The 24160-nt window shown below is 43.7% G+C and overlaps 2 protein-coding genes across 11 annotated transcripts in view; both read right to left on the minus strand.

Moving 5' to 3' along the window:
* Window positions 1-11736, minus strand: part of LOC149317903 (maestro heat-like repeat-containing protein family member 7) — a 32795-nt gene extending 21059 nt beyond the window's left edge. Inside the window, exons 1-6 of the mRNA XM_089513255.1 lie at window positions 11532-11736; window positions 10542-10643; window positions 8370-8479; window positions 6198-6332; window positions 3960-4064; window positions 2215-2347 (exon numbers count right to left, since the gene is read on the minus strand). Of these exons, the coding sequence (XP_089369381.1) occupies window positions 2215-2347; window positions 3960-4064; window positions 6198-6332; window positions 8370-8479; window positions 10542-10626 (568 nt within the window). The 5' untranslated portion in view covers window positions 10627-10643; window positions 11532-11736. The remainder of the gene's footprint in view (window positions 1-2214; window positions 2348-3959; window positions 4065-6197; window positions 6333-8369; window positions 8480-10541; window positions 10644-11531) is intronic.
* Window positions 11737-14557: 2821 nt separating this feature from the next.
* The window catches only part of TNK2 (tyrosine kinase non receptor 2), a 211953-nt gene continuing 202350 nt past the window's right edge, over window positions 14558-24160 (minus strand). For all 10 annotated transcript variants that reach the window (XM_089508651.1, XM_089508648.1, XM_089508649.1 and 7 more), the window contains 4 exons: window positions 20826-22210; window positions 19028-19123; window positions 16396-16523; window positions 14558-14937 (listed from right to left, as the gene is read on the minus strand). In XM_089508651.1, the coding sequence (XP_089364777.1) occupies window positions 14931-14937; window positions 16396-16523; window positions 19028-19123; window positions 20826-22210 (1616 nt within the window). In that variant the 3' untranslated portion in view covers window positions 14558-14930. The remainder of the gene's footprint in view (window positions 14938-16395; window positions 16524-19027; window positions 19124-20825; window positions 22211-24160) is intronic.

The following is a 24160-nucleotide window of genomic DNA, read 5'->3' on the forward strand; positions in this document are numbered from 1 at the left end:
GCTCATGGCAAATCCAACTTCCCCCTGCACACGTTCTAGATATGCAGTACCTAGTGGCTCCCATAGCAGTGAGGCTAGTAACTTCCCAATGTACTGAATGATCTTTTGGACCTAGGCTCCTTATAGTTCAGACTTGCATGATTGCCTATGGAGTTTATCAAACGGGAGGAATTTCTCTTAAATTCAAATGAAAAGAAAGTGGGGCCAGAACTCATTCACTTAAAGTTGCTAGTTTAGCGCAATTACGTGAATGTGCATTGCGTTCGAACTGGCTTCCCATTGCCCCAAAATAGCATGCCATTGCCCAAATTTGCGTGTGGCAGCCTATCACGCAATAACATGAAACTACATGACTGCGTTTGGACTGACTTCCCATTGCCCAAATTTGCATGTAGTGGGTTATCATGCAATAACGTTAAACACCATGATTGCATTCAGATTGCCATTGGATTATACTTCCAATTTTCCTTGTCTGATAAACTTGTATGCCACCAGGCATGGCACAGAAAGAGTACACATCCCTGCTGAAGCTTGGCCCGAAGAAGGAAGTAGATGATATGAGCATCACACACACACACACACACACACACACACACACACACAGACAGACACCCCACAACACCTTCAGTGGAAACTGAAAGAGTACTGTATGGAGAGATTAGGCTGGCACAAACTAATATCCCATTATGGTAACCTTCTTGGGCTGCTTTGCTAACTCTCTTATCTTATTTTTCTTAGAAACCTCTGCAGCTTTAGCTGTGTTATGGGCTGCTAGATTTCTTCTTTTCCCCTGCCCACCTTTCCATTTTATGGAGAGAGAAAAAAGATGATTTTCTGGGGCATTCAAGGGTGGCATTCACTTCTGTCTCTGCCCTCAGTGGCAACCCCAGGGCTTGCAAAATGCCCAAACTGTAGCTTCACCACACAGGAGAAAGGCACAGGTATGAGACCTCTGAGACTTCTCTGGAGCTGGTTGTAGAGTAATTGGCAGTTAAGGCATTCTACATCTTGTTTTGGCCTTGCGAGGCCACAACTAATGCCTATCATATTGAGAAATCAGTGCAAAATACATTGTTGCATAAGCTTTCGTAGACATACAAGTTTATCACACTGGGGCTAATTTCGGCATAAAAGAGAGATTTAAGTGCATTTAAAGCAACCCACAAATAAAGCGAAAATGGCGGGTAATTGCACAAATGATTATCATGTGCAATTGCACAAATAAAGTGATATCGGAAATGCATTGTCACTGAAATCCCGAAAGTAAAAACAGGCACATTAATGCTTCTTTGTGACCACTTTAATGGCAGGTTTTGTGCGACGTCGTGTGAAATCGTTTCACATAATTACGCAATTTATTTGGGATATTCACGGGATAAACTCCAGATCTCCTTCGTGTGATAACACCATAGGCGGGTTACAAACCGCCGAAATGTGGCGGCCTGCACCTGCACCTTTCCCCGTCGGATCGGGGCCTCAGTGGCCAGAGCGGCAGCCGCTGAGGCCCCAATCTGCCGCTTTCCAGGCCGTGGGGAAGCGGCAAAAGGCCACTTCCCCACAGCCTGGAAAGGGGTGTCCTTGGGGCTTCAAGCCCCAAGGACACCCCACGGCAGCGGGGAGGAGGAGAAAGGGGCCACTTGGCCCCTTACTTCTTTGCGTCGCTGGCGCAGCCATCTAAAGGCTGTGCCCAGCGACGCAAAGCTAGAAGGAGCTCCGAAACGGAGCTCCTTCCGGGGCCACGGAAAGGGTGCACTAGGTGCCCTCGCGCGGCCCCACTATGTCACAACCGCGCCACCTCGTTTGGAGGCGGCGTGGTCGTGACATAGTCATGGTGGTGGCCATGTGGAATGGCCGCCGCCATTTTCTACACGCGGAGCGCATATTAGGGTTAGGGGCGTCCGGAGAGGATGCCCCTTTCTAACCCTAGTGCACGCTCGTCGCGTACTAGGGTGCCAGTTTTTAACGGGCCATAATCTTCTTTCTCAGATACATGATGCCCAGAAAGGACCTTTATAATTAGACTGCATGAGTAGCCATAGAAATGCAAAACTTGGGCACCAGTTCAGTCCATCTGAAGAAGTAGACAAAAGTTTATGCTACAATTTCTTTTGCTCAGTTAGTCCCAAAGGTGCTACAAGACCCTTTTCCATACCAATATTCCAGACTACATGGCTATGTCTCTGAATATTGGGAAAAGACGGACATGGTCTTTACCCTTTTGGTGCATGATAAGGGTGTACAAACGATGGAGCCCATCGGCTGCCCAGTTGCACACACTCTCGTCGGGATCGCTGCAACAAAGCGTGAGGCAGGCTGCCACCTCCCCAATCTTGAAGTCCTTCATTCCCTGACAGAGAAAGAGTGAGAGAGAGAGATTTAGAAGAGCGTTATTGGAACAAATGAGTTTCCTGTGTTTTGCATGGACTGCAAAATAACAATGGCCAATATCCTGCATCACAGACGTACTTATGAATGGGCAACCATGCATTGTCTCCTGACCCAAACCTACCTTAACAGCTGGCAGCCATACTGAGTGACAGAGGTATTTTCTGCTGGGGCCAGGGCACAATAGAATGACACTTCCAGAGTTGCAACAGGAGTTCTGCTCCTGATTTTTCTAGTAGTAGTAATAATAATAATAATAATAATAATAAATTTTATTTATGTTTCCCCGCCTCTACCAGTGGATCGAAGCGGGGTTACAGACTTGCTCATTGGTGGAAGTGGTCTGGAAACATCATCCTGGTGCACCCTGATCGCCAGCAAAACAGATTTTTGTCTGTGGCTTTAGATGGCTGCTGGATAATACAGTATGATTAATTGGGCAGGCATTTGCAATTATGGCAAGAGTGCCATGGTCAAAAATATGAATATTGAAGAGATATGAATGCTTACACATTCTAGCACAGCTTGTGCATTCTTACATAGCCTAACTTTCACATTCACAGTGGTGTCATTAGAGTTTGTGTCACCCGGTGCAGTCACTTATGGTGTCACCCCCCTCCTTTGGCCTACTCCCATATCACACCATACAGAATCCTTAGTAATGTTATTTGTACTAATGTTGCTCATAAATCGTAATTCCCATATATCACTGAACATAACGGCAACAGTTGTGACACAAACAACCAGCAAAATTAAAATTATACCTTTAAATTACAACAGCTTACAGCCTGAATGTATTTATATGTACATAGCCTAAATGTATTTACATAGTTTCATGGGGATGAATTGAAAATTTGGTAAGATGAGATGGTTTAAAAGAATTTTTAAAAAGAATTAAACAATTAAAAACATATATTTTTTTAAATAATTTTTTTACCTTTAGACAATTTACAAATTACAATATATTACAATACATTTCTAAATTATTTTCACTAACATAGTTGCTTTGTATTACTTTGTAGTCTTTCATTTTAAGGAAGTGAATTGGAAATAATTACTTTCTACATTTCTTCATTTACCTTTTACTTGAAAGGGGAAAGAGAGAGATACTGGGATATTTTACTAGCCTCTGAAAAAGTGGGAAGACAGAGGATTAATCTGGGCCATCCCTGCTAAATAAGGACAGTTGGAAGGTATGTTTGGCTAACCATGCTAGGATCTGTGTTGTAAAATAAACTGCTGGATAATAATACAGTTGTTCCTCTGTATCCACGGATTCTGCATCCACAGATTTGACCATCCATGGCTTGAAAATATTCCAAAAAGAGAGGGGGGGGGGGAGAAAAAAAATCCAAAAAGTGAAGCTTGGTTTTGCCATTTTATGTCAGGGGCACCATTTTACTAGACCCTGGGTCTTGAGCAACCACTGATTTTGGTATCTACATGAGGGTCCTGGAACCAATCCCCAGTGGAATCTAATGATTCACTGAAATAATAATAATAATAATAATAATAATAATAATAATAATAATAATAGTGGTGAACTAGTGATCTGTTTGGAACGGGCAACTCACTTTGACAATGCAGTGTCTTGTGATGCAGCAGATGACCTTGGTGATCCTGGAGAGAGCCAAGATCCGCTCCTGAGTGTATGGAGAGGATGATTCTGGCAGAAGAAACTGGAAGGATTTAATTAAAATAAATAAATAAATAAATGACAAAATGGAGCAGGATCCAGAGGAGGTTCACAAGCAGACATTTTGCACTGTAGAAGTGGGGCAAGCAACAAGGGCTTGCAGTGTGGAAACTTTTGCTCTGGTGCTTCATTCCATCCCATTTCTGACCCCAACATCCACTTTCTGTCCTTTCCCACCCCTTCACAGCAATTTAATAGCTCTTTATGGTCACTGTGCAAGTGGGGCCCTCCTTGAGTTATTTTTCAAAATACTATAAGTCATCTTTCTGGGCTGGTGAGGCAGCAAACAAAACATCAACAAAGATTTTTTATTGGGGCCTGATGGAGGAATAAAACTGGTAAAGCACACAATAATGGTCTTTCAGGCTGCAACTGCACTGCAGAATTAATGCAGTTTGACACTCCTTTAACTTCCAGGGCTCAATGCAATGAAGTTCTGGGATTTGTAGTTTGTTGAGGCACCAGAGCTCTCTGACAGAGAAGGCTAAATATCTCACAAAATGACGCTTCCAAGAATTCCATAGCATTGAGTCATGGCACTTAAAGCAATGTCAGACTGCATCAGTTCCACAGTGCAGATGTAGCCTGAAAGTCTAGGCATTGTAGTTTTGTGAGATATTTAGCCTTCTCTGCCAGAGAGCTCTGGTGCCACAACAAACTACAAATCCCATGATTCCAAAGGGTGGAGCCATGGCAGTTATAGCTGTGTCAAACTGCAGCAAACTCCTGATAATTCCTAATCATTTGACCTTCAAATAAGTTCAGCAGGAATAGTTTGCAACTGTTGTTGTTGTTGTTGTTAACTGACGTCAAGTGGATATCGACTTATGGCGACCCTATAAATAAGAGACCTCCAAGTCTCTCACCAACAGTTCTGCTCAGGCCTTGTAAACTCAGAGGCATGGTTTCCTTGGTTGAGTCTATCCATCTGGAATGCCATCTTCCTCTTTTTGTATTGCCTCCTAGTTTAGCAAGCATTATTGTCTTTTCTAGTCATGTCTTCCCAAGATGTGGCCAAAGCATGATAGTCTCAGTTATTTGTTATTTGCGCTTCATTTGGCTTCTGTGGAGAGTTCAGACTCGATTTACTCTTGAATCCATTTACAGTCATCCCTCCATATTTGCGGCTTTGATATTTGTGGATTTGATTATTCATGGATTTGATTAATATGTTCTCTCTAGGAATCTCTAGCTCCTCCACTGCAACTCGGTTGTCAACTTTAACTAAAAGTTGCACTGAAAGACCTAGAGATTCCTAGAGAGACTACTCTACTAGGCATTTGTATCTCCTCCAGTGCAGTTCTGTGGTCAGTGTCTGTCGGATGTTGACCACAGAGTTGCACTGGAGGAGCTAGAAATTCCTAGAGAAGTGTCCTCTCAAGTTTGCTTGCTTCCAGGCCATAATGTTCAACTTGTATGTCGGCATCATGCTTGATGTGTTTTCAAATGCAGAGAACCAGCATGATAAAGTGATTTGAACACTGGACTACAACTCTGGAGGCCAGGTTTTGGATCACCACTCAGCCATGGAAACCCACTGGGCGACCATGGGCAAGTCACACACTCTCAGCTTCAGAGGAAGGCAAAGGCAAACCTCCTCTGAGCCAAGAAAACCTCTTGATAAGGTACTTTATGGTCGCCATAAGTTGAAAATGACTTAAAGGTACACAACGACAACCACAACAACCTCAATCCACTATTGCCTTCACTCACTGAACCCTCCGGAGAAATTTCCCCATTAACACCTTTAAATAACAGAACCACCCTTTGCCAACCCTTTATAAATAGAGGATTATTCTCTGCAGAAGAAGATGCGTGATCAACCAATCCCTTTGGCCTCCCTTAGGAAGATCTTTTCAGAGATTTTGCATTATTTCTGCAGGCTTACATATGGACACATGGAATCCTAGAATCCTAGAATCATAGAGTTGTAAGAGACCACATAGGGCATCCAATCCAACCCCCTTCTGCCATGCAGGAAATCACAATCAAAGCACCCCCAACAGATGGCCATCCAGCCTCTGCTTAAAGACCTCCAAGGAAGGAGATTCCACTACACTCCGAGGGAGTTTGTTCCACTGTCGAATGGGGCTGTGGTCTTCCCAGTCTCACCCACCTTGAGGGTGTCTCTCAAGACGGAAGGGTTGCAGTAATACTCCCCAAATCTCTCTTTCTTGTCTCGGTCCAAACTTGTGCTGACGAAGTCGACATAGTCCAAGAATTTGTGCTTCTCAGATGTGTCCTGAAGAAACTAATGATAATAAATAATAAATAATAAAGTTTTTATTTATATCCCGCACCTTCCTTCGATCAGGGCGGCTTACAGTATAAAATTTCAAACAACAATACATACAATAAAATCCAAAATACATCACATATAAACAATAATAAAAAATACAGGCAAAAAAGCCCCAAAGCCCTTCCTCTTGGCCACGAAAGAGGAGGGAGGCCCACAGGATTTTTAATCGGGGAATACCTGTTGGAACAGGAAGGTCTTCAAATCCTTCCTGAATTGGGCCAGGGTGGTAGTCGAGCGGAGCTCAGTGGGCAGCGTATTCCAAAGGGCTGGGGCAGCAGTGGAAAATGTCCTCCTTGTGGTGGAGGACAATCTAGCCCCAGGCACCTTCAGTAGCTGCTGCCCAGATGTCCTGAGGGTGCGAGGCGGAATGTACGGGGATGATTTATTTATTTATTTATTTATTTATTTATTTATTTATTATTTATTTATTTATTTATTTATTTATTTATTTATTTATTTATGATTTAATGATTTAAGGAGTTTGGTATGTTTAGCCTGAGGAAGAGAAGACTGAGAGGTGACAGGATAGCTATCTAAAGTATCTGAAAGGATCTCATGTAACAGAATCATAAAATCGTAGAATTATAGAGTTGGAGGTGACCACAAAGGCCATCCAGTCCAAGCCCCCCATCTGCCATGCAAGTTATGAAGGGAGCCTGTTTTCTACTGCTCCACAGATAGAACATGAACCAAAAGATTCAAATTACAAGAAAAAGAGAGATTCTACATTGGGAAGAATACCTTGAGTTTATCACTGAAGGAGATTGGGAGTTTTTCCCGTGAATATCCTGGGGAAATCGCATAATTACGCGAAATGATTTCACATGACGTTGCACAACACTCGCCATTAAAGTGGTCACAAAGAAGCGTTAACGCACATCTTTTTACTTTCGGGATTTCAGCGACAGTGTATTTCCAATATCACTTTATTTGTGCAATTGCGTATGATAATCACTTGCGCAATTATCACCATTTTCTCTTTATTTGTGGGATGCTTTAAATGTGCTTTAATCTCCCTTTAATGCCAAAATTAGTCCCAGTGGGATAAAGTCCTAAGAGCCTTTTGCCTGAGGTTGGCAACTTTCCTTCTTTGGAGCTCTTTAAACAGGTTTGATGGTCATCTCTTGGGAATGCTTTAATAGCCACCAGTCCCTGGCACATTAGTAAAAAGAAATGGCCAGTCTCTCACACTAAATAGCATAGGAAGCACTGGTCTACCCCAAAAAAGTGTCTCTGGACGTATGCAGGTTACATTTTCGTCACTTTTTCTGAACCAGGCCAGATGGACAGGGCTGAGCTCCTTCATCAGGGTGTGTGTGTGTGTGTGTGTGCATGACTCTCTTCATGCAGTTATACATTAACAGTGCTATGCAAGACTTGTGCTGAGTGGCAATGTTGTGCAAGGGAACATAGGACTTTATCACACTGGATGAATCCTGGGGGAAAAACTAGATTTAAAAGTAGAAAAAAACTCACAAATGTGGGATGTTATTCAGAAGAGGTTTGCCTGAAAGAGAAATAACGCAAAAATAAAAAAGAGAAAGAGAATAGTGCAAAAGAGAAATAATGTGAAAATAACCCAAATGGAAAGTCAACAAAAATGACTCCTTTTTACTTTCAGAATTTCCTAAAAGTAAAAAGGAGTAGTTTCTGTTGACTTCCCGTTTCGGTTATTTTCACCTTATTTCTCTTTCAAGCAAACGTGTCTGAAAACTTCCTGCTTTTGCAGATGTTTTCTGGATTTTTAAAATCCCATTTTTGCATGGCATTTAAGCAATTTGCCTCTGTGTGATTTAGTCTAAGATGCCATTAAATGTACAAATGAATGAACAACCAAATGTACATGTGCCTCAATGCACAACACGTGTGTGTGATGGCACTGCAATGCTAAATTGCCTTAGCAGATCATGGGGCATACACTTTGGGGGAGAGAGGTCCCTTTTTCTTAGGATATCATATCAGAACCACGAGAGGGAAGGTTGATAGTACCTGTTTGTTTTGACTGAGGAATTTACGCATAAAATCCAGAGCATCTTTCAGATCTATGTCAGAGATGGTGGAGCTGAACGTAGCCTGGGAGGACACAGAGGTTGGTGAATCTGGAACAAGATCATGGAAAGATCTCAACCTATCTTCATTTCTGCCTTCATAAATGCATGGAATACATTTATGTCCAGGAACAGGAATACAACCTGTTTATATAGGTAGCTTATATATCCCTGGACCCTCCACTCCTTGAATCCACTCATGCTACCAGCTTCTTTCTTTCAGTTAGTTGCAAAGGTGCTACAAGATCCCTCTGCATATCAATTTTCTAGGGTAACACAGCTATATCTTTGAATTTTGCATTTAAGGATTTGTCTTAGGTGAAGAATCTATCTGCAGGATATAGCTCAGCATTTTAGAAAGATTCTTTATTGTTCAGGATAACACCTGAAGCAAAACTAGGCCTTTGTTAATAGATGAGCAAGCACCTGCCAGTATCCAAGATCTTCATCAAGCCAATGGAGAGTAACGTTTCTCCGCTCATGCAGTTCTGTGTCTCTCTCTCTACTACTCCAGCAGCTGGAAAGCCCTGCCACTGTCACTTACTCATGGGAAATGGATGGAGGAGGCTGACAGGGCTGACCATGCTTAGCTTACAAGATCATATAGGATATGATACCAAGGAGGTTGTAAGTGTACCCCCAGTTTATGGCCATTCTTGCTAGAATATACAGGAGACAGCCTATTCTTAGGGCCTATGTTGGATAGAGGATCAGGAGCAAGGATGGGACTCTTATACAGCCCTGAGCAGCTGCAGGAAGAGCAGCCATAACATCGAAAATGGATTCACCATCCCATCAACAGGATGGATGGAGTATATTGTGATCCCCACATATGAATGAATGGTATTGTAAATGTATGAGTTTGTCTTATGCTGGGAGATGGGCCATTAGCCCTGATGGTTTCATGATATAGTAATAGCAAGTACATTTCTATACCGCTTAACAATGAACTAGCACTCCTTAAGCAGTTTACAATGTGTAAGCCAATTGCCCACATCTGTCTGTCTGTCTGTCTGTCTGTCTGTCTGTCTATCCAGCCTGCCTTTTCCCCAGAGCTGAGACAAGGAAGTTTACAATATTAAAACAGCTACAGATTTCAAAAATCCAAGAACACAAAGGTTGGCCAGTATTCTAGATCAGTTGCTTAGCTGTGTAACTGCTTTAGTTATATAGCTAAGTGGCCCAACAATCAAATCCTGCCTTACTGAGCAGCAACTGCTGCAAGCAACGAGGATCTGTTCTCCTTTTGATCAGGCTGCAGCAGACTGAGGTTTCCAACCAGCTTCCCATGACTGATCTGAAGCATGCTCCCTGTTGCAATTCCTGCTCGCACCAGAGATCACTCATGGGAAGGGGTGGAAACCTCAGTCTGCCACATCCTGAATGGCAGGAGAACAGACCCATGTCACTTACAGTGTTGCTTGCTGCCTGGTTAAATCAAGATTGGGGAGCTTTTATAATCCCTACAGTGACACCTGCACTACAGATATAAAGCAATTTCACCCCACTTTAACTGGTGTGGCTCCATCCTATGGAATCCTGGGATTTGTAGTTTGGTGGGGCACCGGAGTTCTCTGACAGAGCAGGCTAGGTATCTGACAAAATTACAAATCCCAGAATTCCATAGCACTGAGCCATGGCAGTGAGAGTGGGATCAAACCGCATTAATTCTGCAGCGCCTATGCAACCTACATATTCCCTAGTCTATTTAATATGGACATTTATGCCAGTTTAACTCTAGGTTATGCATTCATAACTGCAATAATAAATTCTACCATTTATCATTGTTAAAAATAATTAAGCTAACTATTAAATTACAACTAATACAGTTGTTTTTTTAAAAATTAAACTTCACCAGTTTATAAACTACATTGATGGGAGTTTTTTTCAACACTCTTTTTAAAAGTGTAGAAGTCTTCTCTCCTTCTGGATCTGGCCACCCCACTCCTTGCTTAAACAGCCATCATGGTCATAGGCCCACAGATCCTCCCTTTGGGGCCAGAGTTCATGCCAGAGCTTCTAGTTGCAACATTTCCATGGGGCAGCCATACCTAGTGGGCTGAAGGGCACTAGATCTGAGCCTCACCAGCCACCAGAAGGGCCAACTACTTACCTGCATGCCGGGGCGTAGAAATGGAACTGGATGCCTTTTCAATGACAGCACACTTAAGCTCTCCCCGACCCATTTTGGGATCCATTTAGACGAAAGGCACTCCTGTTGGGAATTGGTACATGTGAACGCTCACAACCCTGAGTGAATTTAGTGCAAACTGATGGGGCTGTTCAACTGTCGGTGTTGTCAATTCTGAGCAAGGTGATTGTCAGCTTTGCCTCCAGTGTCATTGAGTTTTGGACAGTGATGGATTTGGGCACATCATGTCCTTACTCCTCATCTCCTACTCCAACTAAGCCAAAACAGTGGTGTTCCTGAGGTTGGTGTCACCCTGTGTAATGGGGGGACAATGACCTTGCCCTCCTCCCTCACCACCCACCTGCTCAGACCACTGCAGTCCCTCAAAGTGTTGCCTGGAAAGGCCTCCAGAGTCCAGCATGGCTATAGCCATGCCAGATCCTGAAAACATTGCCCACCCCCTGGAAGGGCCTTCAGGGTCTGGTGTATGGCTGCTCTCCAAGCAGCCACATTGAATTGTGAAGGCACTAGTCCCCCCCCCCCCAGCAGCCACCGCTACAGAGAGGGGCAATGTTGTGGCTTCTGGAGGGCTTGTTTAGGGTCCTGTGTGGTTACTGAGTGAGTGGGAAAGTGCCCTTTCTCACTCACCATGCCACTCCTTACGTGTACACTGGTCCATTGGGCAACACCCCACTCTGGAGTGTCACCCGGTGTAGTCCACACACCTCACCACTGTGACTAGTGATGCCACTGAGCCAGTGGATGTAACACTGAAACGAGACAACCCTTGCCCCCTCTTTGCCACCAACATTTGCTTTCAGATTTACCCTGGACCTTGAGTTATTCCAAAGCACTAGAGCTATTTTAAGGGTAAAGTGGCATCACTAGGGTTGGTGTGGGGCAGCAGTGGCAGCAGCAGCAGCAGCAGATGACCCTGCTCCTTTCCCTCCCTCTGCATCACTCAGACCTTACCTGCTGGGCAAAGTTTGGGTATATCTCAAGTCTTGGAGTAGGAAGGTCAATTGTGGGTGGGTTTTGCCCTTATGTCTCACTATTGTGAAGCTCAGCTCATAAGCAGACAAAGGGCAAATGATTCTGGAGCAATCTTCACAACAAGGGTTGGAGGAAAGGGAAGGGCTGGTCAGGGCAGCTGAAGACACACTTTGGACACCGTTGGCTCAAGCCACAGACTGTCGGCCAATAAGCCAAGGAAGAGGTTGGTTGGGAACAAGTCAGGTGGCAGTTAATGATGTCACAATGGGCAGCGGAGTTACTCAACAAGGCGGCCAGTGACAAAATGTGATCAGCTCCAAGTGGACCACGGAATTCCGCCTATTTGCAGGTTATAGTTTTAGGGTTTTAGAAGCCCTGGTGGCGCAGCGGTTAAAAGCCGGCACTGCAGCCACAAGGTTGTGAGTTTGATCCCAGGGTTCCAGGCTTAACTTAGCCTTCTATCCTTTCATAGGTCGGTAAAATAAGAACCCAACTGAAACCGCTTTGAGAGTGCTGAGTTCACTATGAAGTAGTATAAAAATATAAATGCTATTGCTAAGCAGAGGATTTGTTTTAAAAATGTTTTATACTTCTATTACATCATAGAATTATAGAATTGGAAGGGACCCCAAGGTTCATCCAGTCCAGCCCCCTTTCTGCCATGCAGGAAGACACAATCACTCAACATAGTCTTTTGCAGGGTTTTCGGGCTATGTGGCAGCCATGTTCTAGAAGAGTGTATTCCGCAGATGCTTGCAAAATGTCAGGAATAAACTCTTCTAGAACATGGCCACATAGCCTGAAAAACCCATAAAAAAATTATGGATGCCGGCCATGAAAGCCTTCAACGTCACTCCCGTCAGATGGAAATCCAGCTTCTGTTTGAAAATCTCCAAAGAATGAGACACCATCCTCCTCCAAGGCTGTGTATTTGACTGTTGAACAGCTTTCACCATCAGGAAATTCTTCCTCATGTTTAGGTTTAGATTTCTTTTCCTGTAGATTCCAGTAGATTTTTTCTGTAGAGTTTCAATGGATTCCTCTTGAATTTCTTGTTTTGTATCCTAGTCTTTGGAGCAACAGAAAACAAGCTTGCTCCAGCCTCAAGATAACATTCCTTCAAATATTTAAAGATGGGCATCATGTCAGATGTTAACCTCCTCTTCTCCAGACTAAACATACTCAGCTCCCTAAGCCACTCCTCATAAGACTTGGTGGTTTCCAGACCTTTCACCATTTTGGTCAACCTCCTCTGGACACATTCCAGTTTTGGCATTACATCTTTGAGCTGGTGAAAAGCTATCAGGTCCTGGTCTCGCACCCTCCTAAGTACTATTTTGTGATGGAAGAGGAAGACCAGTGTTTGGAATGTGAGTCGCATAAGTGTAGGGATGGAAATATTTGCAAAACATACTCCTCAAGTGTTGGGAAACTTTGAAGCAGTCCATCTTCACAGTTTGTTCTGGGCAAAATTCACATCAAGGTTTTTTGTTTTTTTTTTTTTGGGGGGGGGGGAGTCTTGCACAGAAATATTTTCGGTGCAGAAAAAGCTGTTTCCTGAACAGAAGATGCTGTTCTTTGCATTAAAAAAATAAGTCCCAACTACAACATTTTCATCAGAGAAAGTTATTTCTCTGATGAAATATTTTGCCAAGAAATATTTGCTCTGTAGAAAATGCTGCTTCCTGTTCAGAAAGATACTATTTGCCATACCAAAAAGGTATGAATTTTATGCAGAACAAGTCCCAAACTGCAAATAGTTTTCAAAAAAATGTGTTGTTCTTGAAGACTAGATTGCAAGGGGAAGAAAATTGCAAAAATTACTTCTTGCTTCCTTTGCGAACAAAATAAATGAAGAATTACCTCCCTACATAATAGTTGGGGAGTTGAAAGAGACCTCTAAGAATCATCCAGTACAACCTCTGTGACTGCAAGAAACTGCCACAAATTAATGACTTCTCTGTGATGTTATTAATATTTGCTGGTTTTATTGTAAAATAGTTGTTCTTGCCTGCTTTATTTGACAGGGGCTTAAGGTAGCCCTTGGCATGGGAGGGGTGTGTCGAATGGTTGTCAAGACTGCACCCATCACAGTCCCACTTCTTGTATATGTTCTCGGCCTTTTGGCTAAGATCAAGTGTATATGTTGCAGAATGCCTTCAAACACCTCCTCTTACTCCACCACTGCAGTAGGACCAGGGCTACTTTGGAGCTCTGCTTGCTGAAGGGGGTTCAGTTGCAAAAATGTACTTTTAGAAACTCAACAGCAAAGTGTCAGCTGCTGATGCTTGGGCAAAAAATTGGTGTCACTTGAACACTGTTCACATGTTGGCTTGTACAAATAATTTTTTAAAGCATGGGTGGAAGTCATGTGGACTTCCAGAAGTAACTGGACAGTAAATTCCAGCAGCCCTAACCCAGCACAGCTGAGTCAGGAATGTTGGGAGTTGGAGTCCAACAACATCTAGAAAGGGATTAGTAAACAACAGTGTGAGGCAATGGTTAAAAAACCATAATTGCATCAAAAGGATTGTAGGATCCTGTTTGAGGAAAAGTATAATTCCAGGTCAAACCTCATCTAGAATACTTCATCCAGTCTTCATTTAAAGAATGACGGAAATGTGTTCAGAGGAAAGCAATCATGATGGTGTCAACCCCAAGCCTCCTCAAAGATTGTATCTTTTCAGTCTTAAAATGCCCTACTGGGTGCATGTGGGGCATTTCCACCACATCCTTGGGCCCCACTGGACCAATTTAGGCCTTGAAACATAAAGTGAACAAAAAGTTCACTTTATTGGATAATGATGGTATGAAAAACCATGTAAGAAAGGCAAAAAGAATTCCAGACAAAAGAAAATACCTTTTGTAGTATGTGACTTGCAACACAGCCAGTTTCCCAGGGAACCCTTGGCACTCTGATCCTCCCCAAAACACCCTTCACCACCCAGCACCACCCCTATTTCCGTTTCTTGGCAGACATGAATTTGCATTAGACCACAACTCTGTTCTCTGCAAAATAGAATAGAATATTTATATATTAATGTAACACTTCTCTTTACAAAATAAATCCAACAGCAAGCGAGGGGCATAATGGTTGGAAGCGAGGTGGAACAGCGCAAGCCAGCATGGAGCGGCCAGCATCCATGGGAAGGGGCACAATCGTTGGCATTTGGGAGGGAGGGTCAATGCATATTGGTTTGGCCCAGCATTTCACAGCGGCGTTCCCCAGCCACGGTCACAGTTTGTCTCTGTTCCATTACGCTCAGCTTTGGAGGCAGTTCTCGGTCCAAAGACTTGGATGGAGAGGGTCTACTGGATAGGCTCAACCATGGAAGACCACTGTGGGCCACCGCTTCTGTTTCAGAGTACAATCGTTGGTCATCGCCTGCAGGGACAAACAATTTAAACTAGTTAAAACCATTGGAAACCATAACATGGACAGATTTGGATGATACACCTTTGTTCATCTCTGGTTTAAATCACTCCTGCTTTCCTGTAAAAAGAGAGGAAGGCTGAACTCTAGATGGATAGACTCAATTAGGGAGGCCATGGGCCTGAATCTACAAGACTTAAGCAGAGTAGTGGAGGATAGTGGGGCTAGAAGATGTTTCATAAACAGGCTGGCCATGAGTCGAGGTCGACTTGAGGGCAGCTAACAACAACTATATTAGATAGCTATATAACAGCTATATTAGATAGGATTTCTATGTCAAGAAATGAAAGATCCATACAGGAATATGATGAAAAGTGGAAAAGGGCTTTTGAAATATGGGAAAATAAGAGTAAGAGATAAAGTGTTACATAATGGAGATTGCAAGACTGTATGTTTGTTTGTTTTCCTTAATTTGATTTGGTTTTAAATACTATTATGTAAATACAACTGAAATAAACATATGTGCGGGGGGAGGGCAATAAATAAATAAATAAATAAAAAGGATGGCCACAGAATGTTTTAAAAGATCTATGGTAATGAGTAAATAACAGCCCAAACTATAATATTTTAGCATTTAAATGAAGATTAAATCAAAATATGCCAGCATACTATACTTCTCAGCTTGAGCACCATTTCCTGGCAATTATGGAAGCTGTAATGAACCTTCATACCCAGGAAAAATAGTTCTATTTACTATGACCGAAGGGTAATATTTATATCCTTTTAAGTATGAATTTTACTTTTGAGTATTTACAATGATGTGCTTTCCTGATATGATTTTGATGAAATGATTTTTTGATGAAATATATATTTTTTTCTGTTGGAACTGAACTACTCATGAATAAATCATAATTGTATACTTTGTACAATTGAACACTTAAGATTAAATCATAATCTAATGTTCAAGAAAACAACAACAACAACAACAACTTCCTTGTATTATAAGAGCACAAACACCTCTTAAGGTACTCTGCATCAACCCAATACCACATCTCATCTGTTGCTTCTCCTGATGATGGAGAGAGAGGATCATTTCCCCCATACCTTGGACAGATGCACCACCACCACCCCTAGGCTGCACCCTCTGTGCGGTGTTTGAGATAAAAACATATGGGGGGGGGGGGAAATTAATATATATATATTTTTAATCCCAGTCAGCCCTGGGGAAGCATTTAGCCCATAGAGCACGCTTTCCTCATCCTGGTCTATAGAAAAAATAAAAATTGGTGTCAGCACAAACCCCTCCCAGAAGGAGCATGGATTGTTTTGTAGTGTCACCATTTGCTGCCCCATCTGGGTGTGTTCTTAGTTGCCCACAGGGGTTTTCTTACAGCTCCGGATGCCCCCAACTCAGAAGGTTCAAATCACCCTGGCTCACAACAAGACACCAAAGTGAGGGGCTTCTCTTACTTGAGCCGAAAGGCGCCATAGGGATCCAGCAGGTGAGAGCTGGCCTGCTCCAGGTTCCAGTCGAACATCTCCAGAACCTTCTGGCACTCCAGCCGTGTTTTGAGGCCCAGGCAGAAGAGCTGCTCTACCTGTGGAGAAGAGGCATGGCAGAAGGGTGAGCTGTGGTTAAAGGTCAGGAGGAGATCCTGGGATGCCCCAAGAAATTTTTACCAACTGGGGCACATTTGCAACTGGCAACCCTTCTCCTGTCAAGGTGCATTAGGGAGGTGAAGAATCCCTGCAAATCTTGTTGGGCTTATTATAAAGCCCTAAATGGTTTGGGCCCAGGGTACTTGGAGGACCGCCTCCCCCCATATAATCCGCCCCGCACACTCAGGTCAGCCGGGAAGAATCTGCTGAAGGTCCCAACTGTGCAATATGCGGTGACCTCGCAAAGGGCCTTTTCCATCTTGGCCCCAAAAATGTGGAACGACCTTCCTGACGAGATCCGTTCCACCACCTCCCTGGATCTTTTCAGAAAGAACCTTAAGACCTTTTTCTTTCACCAAGCTTTCCCCCCCATGAGATGTGATATTATGCCCTCTCCCCCTATTGTGTAACGATTTTCGCAATGTTTTTGGATCAGTTCAACCAAGCTGGCTGTGTAATAGTTTTTAATATGATATTTTTATATTGTTTTTATTGATATGTATGTATTTTTATGTTGAATTTCAATCTGTAAGCCGCTTCGATCATCGCGGAAAAGCAGGATAAAAATAAAATCTATTATTATTATTATTATTATTATTAAGCCAACAGTAAGGCACCCACTTGAGAAAATGGTCAGCAGGTGTGAATATTTTGGTAATTCATGGCTTCTGTGAAGAAAAAATTGCACCAAACACATGGGAATTTGGGTAACAAAAATGGGTTGTATGTGTCTGAAACCCAATATTATTTGCACAGAAATAGTGTATGGCGTGTGGAGAAAAGATGGTAGTCCTCTGGTCAGAACCTGTACATTCTGTGTGTGTGTGCGATTATGGGAGGTCTCGGGGTTACTTCTATGTCCCAGGACACTGCTGGGGACACATGGACTACTGAAAAATAAAACAAAAACCCTCAAGTGGCTAGAAACCCACTTCTGGTTCTCCAAAATGGATATTTTTTGATGTTGAAGGGAGGCCTAGAAACTCATTAAAAAGGTAAGTTGTTATTGCATCTGGAAGCTCACAGAAGTAGGAAGGTCAACCTGAAGATTTGGAAGGTTCCCAGGGCCATAAAAACATCCTTTTGGGGCTGCATGAAGCCTCAAGTGTGGTGTAATGTCTCTCCAATGTGATTTTACTGTAGCTTTAATGGGCTGAGGCTCTTTATTTGTCAGGCCTCATTCACAATGCTATACTGGAGTTCATGGAGTAATAAAAGTTGCCTCTACTATCTTTGGAATTTTATCAGCTTGTGAGTCTGTCTTATATTAATTGAAATAGTAGACATTATGCTCAGGATGACATTCCCCACCCCAGCTGTCCACAGGATTGGTGGGCATCATCTTGTCCCTTAGTCAGGTAGCAAAATGTCTTGGGTTGGCCTTGGCACATGACAAGAGAACAGTCCCTTTCCTATGCTGCTTGTGTCACTACTTCTTATAGATCTGACAAACCCATAGATCTGACAAAGCTGCAAGCCATTTACAAAGTGGCCCTTGCAGATTTAAGAAGAATCACCCAAAGGTATGTGTTGGTAAAGCACCCCAAAATGCCAACCTTTGACAAGAGCTGGGCCTTTGAGGGCCAAGAGAATGTGATGGCATCCTACGTAGGTGGGACAACACCTTCCTTTTGCCACAGTTTGGCAGGAAATAGAAAAAACATATCCAAAATAGGATCTTTCTTCCACTTGTGATGGAGTTGCAGTAAAGCTAAAAACTACTGAAAAGAAATACACACACATATAAAGATTTTTGCAAAGTCTTTCTCCATGAAACCAGAACTATTTGTATTGAATATAACAAAGGGGCTTGGAAAAGAATTTGAAACTGAAAACTGGAGACTGATATTATATATGGTGACAGCTATGAGGATGTTATATGCTTCAAAATGGAAAAATGAAGAAATGCCAACATACAAATACTGGCCGTTAAAACTAGCAGACATAAAGCAAATGGACATTATGAGATATTACTTGAAAAATAAATCAGTAAAAAAAGCTAATGGGGGTAGTAAGAAAATATTGGAAATGTGTGTGGCCGGATATATGATCAATTAATTAATATGATTCAATAGCTTCATCAAGAGGAGAAAAATGGGGGGAAATTATAGAAAAAGGAAGCAACAAATAAAGAGTAGATAATAACAATTAAAAACTATATATTATGGAATTCAAATTAATAAATAAGAACTAAATTCAACAAGGATAGATGAGAAGTACAAAGATATGTCATTAATGCATCTGATGTATTGGATGGTTATTGTATAAAGGTGTGTGGGTGTGTGATTTTTTTGTGCACATGTGTATATATGTAAGTATTATTACGTTATGTCGTATGATAAGGTAATGTATGGAATGGACATGAAATATGTGTTATTTTAAGTAATAAAAATATTTTTATAAAAAGAAAAGAAAAGAAAGGCTGCATCCAAGCTGCGTTTACCTTCAGGTACTGGACAGCCTTTTGTACATTCCAATTGTGGTTCTGCAACGCTGCTTGGCACTCCTCTGTCGTGACGCCATGCACTGTCTCCTGGACCTGGCATGACACATGGGAGAATTTCACACTGAATTTCTCTAATGCTCCTGTTTTCTCAGACATGCACAACACAAACCCATGGGAAAATTAAAAAGCACATACAATGGCAGCTGGTGGTTTTGAAGGGTGGTGAATCTGTTTTGGGTTTTAGTGTGAACTTTACAGGAGGTATCCAAGGTGCTGAACCTATTTAGGCTATTTTAAGGAGTTATTCATAAAATGTAAATAATCCCAGTAGAATCTGGGTTGAATCTGTGTTGTTTGCATTAATTTTAAATGCATGCAATTAATTTTTTTGGGTGGGGGGTGAGCTGCCAAAACAAAAACAAAAACCACCCCACAAATTAATTTTGGTGTTTTTTTTAAAAGTTTTCCCGAAAGATTTGCATTGCCAACTGTGTCAATAATTGATGCAGAAATACCCAGGATAAACTTGGATAAAACTCTTGAACATGTTACACCTCTGCATCATTGACTCATCTTTATTCACAGTGCTGACATGTAAGAACAACAGAACGTGCAGAGATGAGCATAGATGTGGGTCCAATAAAAAAGAATAGCATGAACAACAAATCAGGAATGTGTGAGTGAGATTATTTGCATAGCAGCATTGCAAAACAAGACATTTGAATAACCGCTAAGAAATAAAATCTTCATTTAGACATCCTGAGATACTTTCCCACTTTCTCACCCTGGATCCTTTAAAGTTGAGACTAACTGCTTTATCATACTAGGCAAACAGGATTTAAACGAGAGTTAAACTAGAGAAAACCAGGAAATGCCTGAAGTTTATCACATGACGTTTCCTGGTTTTCCCTAGTTTAACTCTCGTTTAAATTCTGTTTGCCTGCTATTGTGATAAAGCAGTAAGACTCAGAACAGAATCACTATCCCAATGAAATGAAAGCTGCCATCCAAACCACATACAAATCTATTTCATAGCTCTTGTTTTTAGAAACATGAAAATGGGAGGGGTGAGGGGCATTGGCAAAGGAAGAGCAAATTCTCCCCCAACAAGTTCCTAAAGAACTGAAACCTGTTTGACGGGGATTTTAAGGAAAGTGGGGAGAGACATGATTCTTCCATTAGCCCAAATTGGTAACACTGATAAAATGAACACTGAGCTGGTGAAACATTCCATGCCAGAGGGAATTTGCCTTAACACGGGCTTGAACTGGAGAAATGGAGGATTCTCTGAAGATGCCACAGATGCTGGCGAAACGTCAGAAAGAAACTCTGCTAGAACGTGGCCACATAGCCCGAAAAACCCACAAAAAACTATGGATGCCGGCCATGAAAGCCTTCGACTTTACGGTGGAGAAATGGTTTCAAACTACAGGAAAAGAAATTCCACCTCAACATTAAGGATAACTTGAGGTCTCTTCTAGCTCTATGATGCTATGATAGCCAACTGCATGGTAGAGTTGCGGTCCAATTTCCACACTGATTCTCATTCAGGCCATACTCCCTCATAAGTTGTATTGGTTTGAGCATTGGACTATAACTCTGGAGATCAGGGTTTGATGCTCCACTCGGTCATGGAAACCTACTGGCTGACCTTGGGTGAAACACACACTCTCAACCCAGTGATAGGTTTACCTTAGGGTTGTGATAAGGAGGAAATGACTTGAAGGCACACAACAACAATAAAGCAGAGAGCAGGGGTTGGGCAGGCTTGTGTGTGGGAAGGTGTGTCACTCACCAGTCGTATCTTATCCGAAGGGCGAGGACCTTCTGAGCCATCGTAGATTATTTTCTGAAGGCCGCAAGTGGCCTTGAAGGCAATGTTGCTGTTGTTGGATGAGAAGTTGGCTCGATAGTCCGGCTGTGACTGGATCATTGGCCGCACCGTCGCAGTGGTGACCACCTTGGCTGGAGCTGGGGCTTCCTCAGGGCTCTTGGCCTCCTTGAAGAACTTCTCATACTTATCCAGGTATGGTGGGCGCTCCGGAAGCAGATAGTAGTGGGTGTTGCTGACTTTCCGCCCATCTTTGACAATGGGCAGGATACAGGGCCCTTTGGCGCATTCCTTCCCTTGAGCTTGGATCACCTTGGGCGTGGCATACTTGGGGTCCAAAGCGAAGCTCTGGGTGGTGGGCATGGGTTGTTTCCCAGGTGAGGTGGACAGAAAGGAGCCCAGGGAGAGTGGGGAGCAGAGGTTGGCTCGGGGCTGTGGGGATCCACCCTGCAGGGCCCGGGGACTAGGGGTCCTGGAGCTTGGTTGGGATAAGGGGTCCCGTGGGGGTATTTGTGGCGGACGATCCTCCTCACCCCCAGAGGCTGGTGAGAGCTCCCCGGACCAGCGGCTATGCTCATTCCTACGGAGCGGTCGGGGCAGGATAGGGATGCGAGGTGGGATCTGGGGCTTATCCTCCCCTGGGCTGGGCATGGAGGCAACAGGGTTGGCCCCCAAAGGGACATTGAGGTGTTTCATGCACTCCTGCTGCAGCTCTTGGAAGATCTCTGTCGTTTGGGCTGGGCTGGGTTGCTTGGCTTCCTTTGATGGCAAAAAAAGGTTGTCCTCTAATGGGAGAGATGGACGGTCCCCCTCAGGCACAAAACTGCAGTTGGTCTCACCGTTTTCCCAGCCTTTTCGCCCACTTCGTCGTCCCACCAGGCCTTCTGCGCTATTGATGGAGCACACCTCGAAGTCGTCCTCGTCTTGGGCCACATCATCGTAGGTGGGTGGCGGGGGCAGGGGGCGGGCATCCCAGTCCACCACTGGGGTGGGGTGAAGGGGCCGGGGCAGTCCTTGCGTGGGGCTTTGGGGGGGCGTCTTGTCCAACAAGGAGAAGGCTTCCATGGCCAGCTTGGCCAACGATGGGGCGCAGAGCTCCCCAATGGGTGAAGGGGTGGTAGGGACAGGCTCGTCCTCAAAGTCTATTAGGGTCACCTCGTTACCGGTCTGGACACCTGCCCTGGCGTGCGGGAGCAGCAGTCTCTCACCTGCCCTGGTGCCCGAGACGCAGGCTGAGGGCTTGGGGGGCCGGAGGGCACGCTGTGAGCCTGGTTTCTTCTTCAGGCAGAGGTGCTTGAGGCCTACGGAGAGGGGATTGTCCTCTTCACTGACGGGATCGTAGGTCGGTTCTGGAAAGCAAAGGAACCAGGTGAGGCCCTTGATTGGTACACAAAGAGTGGGAAAACATTTTTCCCCAGCCCAAGGACCAGATTCAATTTCTGAGAAATTCTCAGGGACGATATTCTAATGGTGGATGAGGTTCGAGGCAAAAGGGAGAGGACAGACCACCAGCATAGTTCAACTTAAAGTTTCCTCTGCCATTAACTAAGTTTAGGAGTGCGATTTCCATCTTTTTTCTAGATGCAGGGGATGTAGAAAGATACAAAATCTGGGGAACGACAGAACTCCCGGTTATTAGGAAGGTGTCATGGTCATCTGTAGGCACACAGAGTACCAGTTTGGGACCAGCCACAACCTCAGAGCATTGAGGTTCTTCACCCTGGCCTATACAGTCATCCTTCTGAATCCATGTATTCTGCATCCATGGATTCAGCCATTCATGGCTTGAAATATACATATATATATACCCAAAAGCAAACCTTGATTTTGCCAGTTTATAGAAGGGATACCATTTCACTATGCCATTGTAGATCATGGGACTTGAACATCCCTTACTTTTGGTATTGAAGGGTTGAGGGTCCTGAAACCAAACTGCAGCAGATACCAAGGATTCACGGTATATAAAACAAGAAGCATTAGTTGGTTGGGTGGGAACCATTAGAAGTCAGCCATTTTGAGCAATGAGGTGGAAGGAGTAGCTGTCTCGGGAAACATGGAAAGCCAGATACCAGAAGGATCAGATTTGGCTAAAGGTCTGAAGGATCCCCATCTCTGGAGTCACACAGAATATCAGTTTGGAACCTGATTCAGCCTCAGAGCATTGAGATCCTTCACCCCTGTCCTATATAGTCAGCCTTCTGTATCCACAGATTCTACATCCATGGATCCAACTATCCGTGGCTTGAATACACAAACACACACACACACACACACACACACACACACACCAAAAGCAAAACTGGATTTTGCCATTTTATATAAGGGATGCCATTTCACTATGCCACTGTAGATCATAGGAGTTGAGCATCCACAGGTTTTGGTATCTGCAGAGGGTCCCAGAACCAAAATGTGGCAGATACCAATAACCTATTTTTATCTGTGGGTGTTCAGTTCGGGACTCCCCCCCCCCATGGATGACAAAGTGGTATTCAATGGTGGAGCATGCGTGTGTGGCCACTCTCCCGGGGCCACATGCACGCACAACCATTGAAATCAATGGAGCTTGCCATCCATGGATACTCAAATCCGCAGATGGCAAGCCCACGGTTGGTGCGGATGCACTCTAGATCTAAAACAAGACACATTCGTTGGTTGGTTGAGTGGCAACCATTAGAAGTCAGGCATTTTGAGCAATGAGGAGGGGGGTTCGACTTTCTGGAGAAGGTCAGAAAGCCAGAAACCAGGAAGACCAGATTTGGTCCCAGGGCCAGAGGATTCCCATTTTTGGTGTGTGAGGGGATACCCCACTTACAGAGTGGTGAAAGAACAGAGAATAGGAATCCCATCCTGATGGGAATTCTTTCTCTTTCCCGATAAAAACACTTTCCACCCTCAGCTCCCCAATGCCGAAGGATAACCAGTGAATGATTAGATTCATAGAATCATAGAACTGTAGAGTTGGAAGAGACCCCAAGGGCCATCCAGTCCAATCCCATTCTGCCATGCAGGAACTCTCCATCAAAACATACCCGACAGATGGCCATCCAGCCTCTGTTTAAAGACCTCCAAGGAAGGAGACTCCACTACACTCTGAGGGAGTTTGTTCCACTGTCAAACAGCCCTTACTGTCAGGAAGTTCCTCCTAATGGAGCTTGCATCCATTGTTCCAGATCCTAGTCTCTGGAGCAGCAGAAAACAAGCTTGCTCCCTCCTCAATATGGCATCCTTTCAAATATTTAAACAGGGCTATCATATCACCTCTTAACCTTCTCTTCTCCAGGCTAAACATCCCCAGCTCC

This window comes from Sceloporus occidentalis, unplaced genomic scaffold, assembly GCF_023333645.1.
Source record: "Sceloporus occidentalis isolate IW3139 unplaced genomic scaffold, rSceOcc1.0.p SCAF_2, whole genome shotgun sequence".
Lineage (NCBI taxonomy): Eukaryota > Metazoa > Chordata > Lepidosauria > Squamata > Phrynosomatidae > Sceloporus > Sceloporus occidentalis.